Source organism: Pezoporus occidentalis, unplaced genomic scaffold (assembly GCF_034315485.1).
Source record: "Pezoporus occidentalis ecotype Australia unplaced genomic scaffold, CSIRO_AGI_Poc_V1 ctg51, whole genome shotgun sequence".
In the NCBI taxonomy this organism is placed as follows: Eukaryota; Metazoa; Chordata; class Aves; order Psittaciformes; family Psittacidae; genus Pezoporus; species Pezoporus occidentalis.
Window position 1 is genome coordinate 2,954,185 of NW_026915847.1, and position 10,292 is coordinate 2,964,476.

The following is a 10,292-nucleotide window of genomic DNA, read 5'->3' on the forward strand; positions in this document are numbered from 1 at the left end:
TATAACCAACTCTGGATGCTAGTTCAGGAGGAACGTAATAAAACTCATTGAGGTAGCAAGTCTTTGTATAAATACTTAGATGAACAAACTGAAGGAAGGAATCTTTATATCATAGTTCAATTAGACAAATAAATTTTTACCAATATTTGGTGTTAACGAATACTTTTTTTTAGGGTGGCCAGAAGCATTCCCTTGTAGGTTTTGGAGTACCAGAGGCACTTTCTTCCAACCAAGGTTCGCCCTTTAGTGCAAAATAGTTACAAGGGCAACTACTAAACCTCGGTCAAAAGAAGAGGCTATCCTATGTAAAAATTTTATATGGAAGACTATATCAGTCCCAGTTTAAAGGAGAAAGTCTTCTGGAAGTGGGAGAAGGTTATCTCCTAAAATTTCTGGTCAATCTGGGAAAACAATTAGAAGAAATAAGAGAATACTGAGGACAAGAGTGAGAGGCATGGATTACCTGACTCACCCTTTTAGATCCAGAGACTGGGTTTATGTTAAGAATTTTTCAGGAGATCCTCTACAGGAGAAGTGGAGCGGACTGTATCAGACAATATTGACCACCTTTACAGCAGTGAAGATGAAGGAACAACCTGCTTGCAAGAATAAAGAAAGCACCAGAACCAGAGAAGACATGGCGGATTGAACCTTCAGGACCCTCGCATATGAAATTATATCAGTCAAAATTTGGATTTATGTGATAACTGACATACCAGCTTGGGACTAATACTTATACCTGAAATTAATGCAGAATGTTACTAAAGCTGTTAATTGTAGTGACTGTTGGGTGTGTGCACAGTTGCCTGAATCAGGAGAAGATCAGGGCCTTCCTGAAACAGATAAGAAATGAAATTTAAATACGTACTACACCAGGAACCAGAATAGGAGACTATGTTTATTTAAATACCACAGGTGTAAGTCACTATTCAAATTGTATAGGTGGTATCGTGGTTCAGTGACAGCTTGATTCCTGAAGGGAAAGGATGGTATTGGTCAAGCGAGGGTTTAACCCTATTGCTGAACAGAATACTGCATTTTGTGAGATGTTTTGTGAGGCAATCATAAATATCTCAGCAACCATAGAGGAAATATGGAAAAAGTTAACTTCATGGTTACCTGATCTCTCCTGGTTAAGGCAACTGGTTGCAGGAATATTACTATTAATTGTTTTAATATTGATTACTTGTGGTATAACAAAATTTTCTTCCTGGAATTGTAAACGATCTATGATAAACAATGAAAATTGAAAAAGAAATGAAATTTAAATATCAAATAGAAACAAGAAACTATTTCAAAAAGACTCTGGATGAAAATATGTTGCAAAAGAATTTGCAAAAGGACAGAAAAAGGGGGTATAGACATTTGTTAATACTAACAGACACCTTTTCAGGTTGACCAGAAGCCTTTCCAACTAGAAGCGCACAAGCCCGGGAGGTAACAAAGATTGTTATAGGATGGTCGTGGGGATTTCAAAAGTAGGTGCTGCATAAACTTATCTGACCATTCTGAATCAATTCATGCTAAGCTGCGAAAATCGGAGGAAAATATGCAAGAGCTTAGAATTGTTGGAGGCGGATTGGATGAATGGTTAAATAACCTAGGAGTTACTGGATGGTTCAGGGACATACTGAAACAAGGCCTTTTAATCTTGGCTATAGGACTACTGATTTTAATGACTGTACCTTGTATAATACAGTGTATATCAAAAATCTTCAGAAATCGATAGAAAGAACATGGATAGCTCTGTCATGAATAATATAGTAAAAGAATTTACTAACTTTATAGAAAAAGGGGGGATTGATGCAGAGGGTTGACCGGTGTACAGGGGGGTTGTACAAGGGAGTTAGAGGAATTCGCTAGCTTAAACAAAAGTATTGTCTGTTGTAAATGCCTGCTAAGCAGAACAAAGACACCTGGTCCTATTGATAAGGAAAAGCAGACACTTGGTTCTATTGATAAGCAGCTATTGATAAGGAAAAGCAGATGCCTGAATCTACTGATAAGGGGGAGAAGCAGATGGTTTATGGCTGGGATACCGACCAAACCCTAAGGCCATATGTGAAGACTGAAAGGTGAAAAGTGCAAGAAGAGGAAGACTCATTTACTTCATCTTGAAGACCCCTACCCACAGGAGGAAGAGTCATTTACTTCATCTTGAGACCCCTGCCCATGACCAGAGGGGCCACTGCACAGGCGCAGAGGACCTTCTGGCTCATTATAATACGAAGCGGGGATAGGACATGAATACGTATAGGCGTGTTGTGCAACCTTATGAATATATATATAACTTTAGAGAATAAATGTAGAGGGAAACAACACTGAGGCACGCTTGAGTTTGAGGAATTATCCCCGTGCGTCTCAGCGCCGAATAAAAAGCATACCTACTTTACAACTTGAACGAGTTGTGGAGTCAGTCCGCGCATCAGCCCTGGGCCCATAGCTGCAGTGCATGAAGGTGTGGGCAGGTTCACTGCAGAACATTATTAAATGGAAAAGCCCCAGTAGCAACTTGCTTGCAGAGTGGAATGGAAGCTACACATCATCCGTAACAGTTCCTTGCCAAACAGAGGGTGTTAGGAAGAAGCCCACATAATTCTCTTGTGTGTGGTGGTTGTTGCCATTAACATCCAAAAAATTATGTAAGAAATTCCACTCTTGCTGTTGGGGCAAGTCCAGAGGAGGCCACAGAGATGATCAGAGGGCTGGAGCACCTCTGCTGTGGAGACAGGCTGAGAGAGCTGGGCTTGTTCAGCCTGGAGAAGAGAAGGTTCCAGGGAGACCTTAGAGCAGCTTCCAGTGCCTAAAGGGGCCAGGAAGAAATCTGGAGAGGGGTCTGTAAGGACAAGGACAAGGGGGAATGGCTTGAAACTGACAGAGGAGAGATTTAGATTAGATACAAGGAAGAAGTTCTTCCCTATGAGGGCGGTGAGGCGCTGGCACAGGTTGCCCAGAGAAGCTGTGGCTGCCCCACCCCTGGCAGTGTTTAAGGCCAGGTTGGAAGGGGCTTGGAGCAACCTGGTCTAGTGGAAGGTGTCTCTGCTCATGCATGGCAGGGGGCTGGAACTGGATGAGCTTTAAAGGTCCCTTTGAACCCAAACCATTCTGTGATTCTATGAAAATCCTCACTGAACAGCCGGGAAGGAAGTCCGAAAACCCCATCCAGTGGATGCACACTGCTCTTGGGACAGCTCCTGGTTCCCAGCTACTGCTGTTCAGGCCATTTCTAAGGCTCCCAGCCTGTGCCGGTTTGGCACCCTTCATTCATTACCTATGCTCAGTGTCTGCTGCGCACCTGCCTTCGAGCCCTCTAAGATGCGCTGCAATTCACATTTCCTGGTCACCTGAAAAAATTTTAATATAAACCCACTCTCCTGATTTAAAAGGATGGATAGGGTAATCCAAACCTCTTGCCCTGGTTCCCAGTACTCTTTTATTTATCTCTTCCATTTGTTTTCCTAAGTTTATCAAAAACTGTCAGAGATAGCCTTCTCCTGCTTCCTGAATATCTTCCCCTTTAAACTGGGATTGATATGGTCTCCCATATAGAATCTCAGATGGGCTAATTCCTTCCTTTGACCAAGGCTTTGTTCTCATTCTTAGTAAGGCCAATGGTATCGCCTGATACCAGTACAAATTTGTCTCTTGAAAGATTTTACTGATTTGTTTGATTAGATGATTCATTTTTTCTACCTGTTCAGGTCTATATGGAACATGTAATTGCCAATCAGTTTCCAATTTTCTGCTGATTTCTTGCACTGAAATGTGAGCCTTGGTCAGAAGAGATAGCCACTGGTACTCCAAAATGAGGGTCTTTCTTATAAAACATAGCAATTGTATATTACACGAAAACTTGAACACAACCCTAATGAAAAAATACATACAGAACAGCATCTCTTGGTGCAGCTACGCGCCCTGCGCTCAACACAAACACACAAGGGATCCCACAAGCACACTCCACACAGCTACAATACTTGAAACACAAACAAAATCCAATTAGACAACTATTAATGACACAATCACAACATACAGTACAGCATTAAAAAATCATATCGTCAAAACCAAAATCATTACCTTGATAACGCGCAAAACTAGGTCAAATACCAGTAAGTCACAGAGTTCCAAATGTATACCAGTCAGGCACTAGCAGCCATGTAAATGCCTTCCTATGAGAACTCTTATGTCTCGCTTTACAGAAAGCTCCAAAGAAAGGTTAACCCATCAAAATCCAAACGAGACCTCTCCGTCTCACCAATAAAAATCCTGCGCAGGACACCTCCTGCGACTTACAGAACAACTTACAGAATAACCAAAACAAAATAATACTTACAAAAGAACACCTTCTTAGAGATGGTCCTTGTCTGCTCTCACAGTGATCTGAATGTGTCGAGAGGTCCCTCTGGGAAAAATTCCCAAGGGCCCTAGGGAGCTCCGTCCTCAGCAGGTCCTGCAGCTGAGCAGAGAGAGTCTCATCGGGGTCGCCAAATTGATTTGTAGAACTTGCTAAGAACTCGCCAACAAAGTTTAAGTTGACAAGCAGGTATTCTTTATTGCAGCACTGGGAGATACGTTAGGAGGAGCTATCCCCTGTGTCCCCCAGCGCTGCAACAAAGATTACCTGCTTGTCAACTTAAATTTTGTTGGCAAGTTCTTAGCGAGTTCTGTGAATCACCTCATTACAGTGACACTTTGCTGTGACAGGTGAGTACAAGGCAGCCTGAATGCAGACACTGCTCCCTGCTTGTGACTTGGTTGCAGTAAAAGCAATGGGAAAAGAAGATTTTAAGTTATTACTAGATAACACACTTAATTAGTAAAATGTTCTACATGAAATGCTGCTTCTACTTTGGTTCCTACTTCTTTTGCTGGCAGGTGAAACAGGCCTTATAAGAGGGCAATTCAGATTATAAAGTTACAGAGTCTACAAGAACTTGCCATTCTGAAGCACCTGACAAGATCCTGAAGATGAAGATAATCCCCATGACATGATGTGATTTCAGTGAAAGAACTAAAAGCTACGATATGCTAAGAACTGAACTGAGGCATCAGGAGAAGACCCACACTTTAGTCATATTCACAACTATACAAGTTTCTAAGGCTCTGCAGGCAAATACTTGTGTTCTGTAGGTTATCTCTTGCTTTGCCATTTTGGGTAGAGGGCCCTCTTCAGGTTGTTCTCTCCAAAGATGCTAAAGCACTTCAGGTTCAGAGAAAGAATTACTTGAGAGAACTCAATTTTAACTTCCTTTAATGTAATACAAATAGTGTTTTATTTTCTAGTACAAATTTTTATGACTAAATATATCAGGCTCCTGTATGCACAGAGAGCAAGATGATCTGAGGTGGCTCTGCCCTTCTTGTGCCACATAGTTCGGTGCAGAGGTTCTTTATTTCCCTTGTTTCCCTAGCTGCAGTTTTAGCTGCTGCTTTTTAATGATCCACTGGTCTCAGTTTCAGTCAACCCTTCTTTTTAATGTAAGTGCTGATGGATAAAGGTGTCCCTCTGTGTATTGCTAAACACTCTGAATTACTGCATTAATTCTTAACCTGCATATCGTGGTTTAAGCCCAGTCAGCCATGCAACTCATTTGCTCCCCCCGCCTTCCTCCCCCGACTCCTGGAGGTATGGGGAGGAGAATTGAAAGAATGTAACTCTCACGGGTTGAAATAAGAAAAGCCCAGTAACTCAGGTATAACACAGACCATTGCTGCTATCACCAATAATAATAATAAGGGACATAACAAGGGAAGAGAATACAACAGCTCACCACCCACTGACCGATACCCAGCCCGCCCCGAGCAGTGATCTAGCCCTTCCAGGTAACTGCCCCCAGTTTATATACTGGGCATGACGTGCTGTGGTATGGAATACCTCTTTGGCTAGTTTGGGTCAGGTGTCCTGTCTCTGCTTCCTCCTGGCTTCCCCTCCTCCCTGGCAGAGCATGAGGCTCAGAAAGTCCTTGGTCAGACAACATTACTAAGCAGCAACTAAAAACATCTGTGTTATCAGTGATGTTCCCAGGCTGAAAGTCAAAACCACAGCACTGCACCAGCTACTAAGAAGGAGAAAAATGACTGCTACTGCTGAACCCAGGACACTGCATTAAACTCTTAACCTAGTAAGGGCTGTGGTATTTGCTCTAAGACATACACGCACGCTTATGTACATATATATATCTCCACAATCACGTATATATAGCACCACAGTATATAAACAATACTGTAAATTATCAAAATATTAGAGGAGGTCTTTAAAAAAAAACACCCTTCTGAACTGTTTTAATGTAATAAAATTAATTTAATCATATTCTAAATAAAAATACTCTTGCATTAAGAATACAATTCTTCATTAATTTAATGTATTTAATACAAATCCACACACAAAAATGCACGGTGCAGTTTGTTTCTCACACTGCTGTCAGGATGCAATGCATGAGCAGGAGAATGAGGGCGCAGTTGTGCTTCACATGCCAAGTAAGTGATGCAGGAGTTCTGCACAGGTAGATATCCAAGGTGAATTATCATTTCCCAAAAACATTTCAAATGACAGAACTGTGGCTTAACGTTTATTTTCAAATCTATACTGAGTTTAGCTTTGTGACCAGGATTTAAGTATCAGTATATACTAATTATCAAATTGCAGTGTATACTAAATATCAAATTTTACTTAAATAGATTTTCTTTCTGCAAAAAATACAGTTACACATAATATCCTTATTTTTTCCTGTAGTTAACTCAATGCACAATTCACTGACAAGTTTTACAATCCTCAAAAAAATGCCCATTTAAATTTCAAGTTATTTAAATAGTATATTGTAGGCACTTTCCATTAAAAAAAAACAAATATAACTTAGGCTACATTAAGGCTGAAACACACTTCTTCTATTAAGGCTGAGATCCATTTTCATATTGTTAAGTTGTTCCTATCTCTGTGGACTGCTCAAAATGCTTGCAATAAATATCGACAACTTTTCCTTCAGTTTTATTTTCTCCCCAAAATTGACCAGTTTTTAGGGGTGTTGAAAACTGTGTCCTTAATATTTTTCAAAAATGTCCATATTTTAGTTCCAGTGAAACTTACCATACTTATATGCTTTAGTCCCTGAGACAGCTTGTATTGCCTTATTGTGTATAATAATCTACATTGAATGTTGCCAAGTTGAGATTTTTATCTATGACACCTTACTCAAGAACATTTTATAGAAATTACTAAAGTAAACAGGTTCTTCATAGCTTCCAGTATTCCTTATATAAAGATTCAATAGTTAACTCTTTCCTAATACACAGTATTAAGAATTAAATGGGTTTGTATTTGCTTTTTTACCCAGCCAATTTTTTGTTGCTGTTTTCAAGCAATCTGTAACAAGCAACAAAACAAATATTCTTCTTTTCAGTTTTCAGATGTCTTGATGAATACCTGGAAAAAAACCAAAATGTCTTATTTTCTAAAGCCTGCAGAAGCATTGCCTATGACAGTAGCTTTTCCTTCCTTCCAAATATGGCTTTAAGGCTGTAGTAATTTCTTCAGTGACTTCTGCTAAGTATTTTCTACTTAGGGTTCACACAAATTCAGGCACTTGGGAGAATACTTGAAGAATCAAAAAATCACATTAATCTGAAAATGTTTGCATATTATAATTAATATCCAAAATAGTGACTGAAAAAATCTAGACAAGCCTCCCTGTCTCCTTTGGTTGGTTTATCATGACCCAGATTCTAGTGGCTGTATTTACAGCACTTCAAAACTAGAGAATCGTCCCAGTTGAGCATTTCCATCACTTTCTATGAAGTAAATTTAACCTCTTCCCTGAATAACAAATATAATTCTCTACTTGTGTTTTTCCACATAAAATCCCATTTGAAATTAAATACAAATTAATGATTATCAGTACTGTACGGTAGGAAGAACTGACACTTACCTAATAAAGCTTTAATTAAAATGCTTTTGTTAACATGCTTACCTCACTAAGTATTGCCCACACAGGAGAATCAGAATTGACTGACAGACGAATAGCCTGTATTTTTCCCATCGACTGATTGATACTGCCTTCTGCAATTCCATTTTCAAAAGCCCCTAAATAAAAAATAAACCAAGACTATACAAACATCTATTAGCACAAAATATACTTACGCAAAAGCTCTACATTACAAATTAAAAAATTAACTCCAGGGATACAACATTAGGGAAAAAAAATATTTTGGAAAAGATGGAACAGTAACAAGTGAATGCTAAAGCTATATACAAGAAGAAGGATTCATTCCTTCAGTTACAGCAACTAGGAGCTAGAAAAAATGCAAGAAAATAAACAACCTACAGCTAAAAATTTTAAAAAATACATTTAAATAAATTAGTGCTGACCGTATACATATGGCACACGTGGTCATGTTAAATAACCTAAAAGAACTTTTCTGAGAAATCTAACTGGTTTTAAAAAGGTGTATTAGGAATCATGGACCAATTCTGATACATTTTTTCACTAGTTCAATGCTTTTTAACTAAGCTTGTTGCTGCAGGCAAATGAAAAACACGCATCCCATGTACAATATTAATTTCCTATCCGCTTGCATATGCAACTGTGAGTTGACAGCATTTTGGTTTGGCTCTCTTAATTAGAGCAAAACGCCAAAGGGAGGTGGGAGAGAGGTGCAAATCAAAGCAAAGCAGAAGTGCTGCTGAGGTGAAAGTGGTTCACTGAGACAAAAGAGTAATTATGCGGTAGACAGACAAAAGAAAGTGGCAAGCAAAGCAGATCTCCCAATAGTCCGTTTTTGTTCACATAGTGGCATTTTAGTTTAGGTAAAATAGAAACCAGGCCTTGGCAGGCACGTGGAGTCTGCAGTTCATTTAGGAGAAGTCACACACCACTCTGAGGAGGAAGGTGCACTGTATCATACTTCATTTCAGTTTGGATCATGGGTTAATGCCCTCATAATCATAAGAAATCCTTGTTTTCAGCTAATGCGGCAAAATCCAAACCAGAGTCAGTTATCCTGTGTGGTGGGTTGACCCTGGCTGGACACCAGGTGCCCACCGAAGTTGCTCTATCACTTCCCTCCCTCAGCAGGACAGGGGAGGGAGAGTATCACAAAAGGCTCATGAGTTAAGGACAGGGAGAGATCATTCACTAAGTACCATCACGGGGAAAACAGACTTGACTTGGGGAAAAAAAACATTAATTTAAATTATTACCAATCAAATTGGGGTAGGGTAATGAGAAATAAAACCAAATCTTAAAAACACCTTCCCCTCACCCCTTTCTTCTTCCCGGGTTTAACTTTATTCCTAGTTCTCTACCTCCTTCCCCACAGGGTGGGCTCCTCACACTCTTTCCCTGCTGCACCATGTGATCCCACCCATGGGTGACAGTTCTCCATGAACTTTTCCTATGTGGGTCCTTCTCTTGTGCTGCAGTTCTTCATGAACCGCTCCAGCACGGGCTTCGCATGGGGGCACAGCCTCTTTTCAGGCATCCCCCTGGTTCCAGCATGGGGTCCTCCCCAGGCTGCAGGTGGGTATCTGCTCCGCCATGGACCTCCATGTACTGCAGGGGCACAGCCTGCCTCACCACAGTCTGCACCACGGGCTGCAGAGTTATCTCTGCTCTGGAGTCTAGAGCACCTCCTTCCCTCTTTCACTGACCTTGGTGTCTGCAGGGCTGTTTCTCTCACAGATTCTCAACTCCTCTCTCCAGCTACAGTTGCTGCTGCACAGCAACTTTCCCCTCTTCTTAGCTCTGTTATCCCAGAGTCACTACCATAGTCGCTGATAGGCTCAGCATTGACCAGTGGTCTTGGAGCCAGCTGGCATTGGCTCTGAGGACATGAGGGAAGCTTCTAGCAGCTTCTCACAGAAACCACTTCTGTAGCCCCACCACTACCAAAAACCTTGCCACAGATACAACCCAATACATCCTATGAAGACCTTGCAGAGAGTACAGTTAGTTTTTCTTCTAATTAAATGTCTTAGCTTTCGCCACTGCTAGTAGGGTTCTTCATTATTAAAATAGTATAGTCACTGGTTAAACATCATATACTACAATATGCAGGAGTGCAATGGGTTTGCTTTCCTTCCTGGCTCACCTTGGGATATTGTATTTGATACAGAGTTAATGAAATTCTCAAATGCAAAACCACTTTATATGTAAGAACAAAATTCTAGGTTTTGAAGTGACAAACTATTTACCTATCTGTAAATATCCGTCTTTGGTTGCTGGGTAGTTATGTTTACTTCCATTGCCAAGCAGTTCTTTTTTTAGCATTTCCTGTGAAAAACAAAACAATAAGATCTCCAG

The 10,292-nt window shown here is 40.4% G+C and overlaps 1 protein-coding gene across 4 annotated transcripts in view; it reads right to left on the reverse strand.

Annotated features, from left to right (window-relative positions):
- Nucleotides 1–6,277: 6,277 nt before the first annotated feature.
- MGAT4D (MGAT4 family member D) overlaps nucleotides 6,278–10,292 on the reverse strand; it is a 44,084-nt gene continuing 40,069 nt past the window's right edge. For 3 of the 4 annotated variants that reach the window (XM_062637235.1, XM_062637236.1, XM_062637233.1), the window contains 3 exons: nucleotides 10,184–10,262; nucleotides 7,962–8,074; nucleotides 6,278–6,492 (listed from right to left, as the gene is read on the reverse strand). In XM_062637235.1, coding sequence (XP_062493219.1) covers nucleotides 6,364–6,492; nucleotides 7,962–8,074; nucleotides 10,184–10,262 — 321 coding nt within the window. In that variant the 3' untranslated portion in view covers nucleotides 6,278–6,363. Of the gene's footprint in view, nucleotides 7,418–7,961; nucleotides 8,075–10,183; nucleotides 10,263–10,292 lie in introns of all 4 variants that reach the window. The other variant, XM_062637234.1, reaches the window with a different exon arrangement.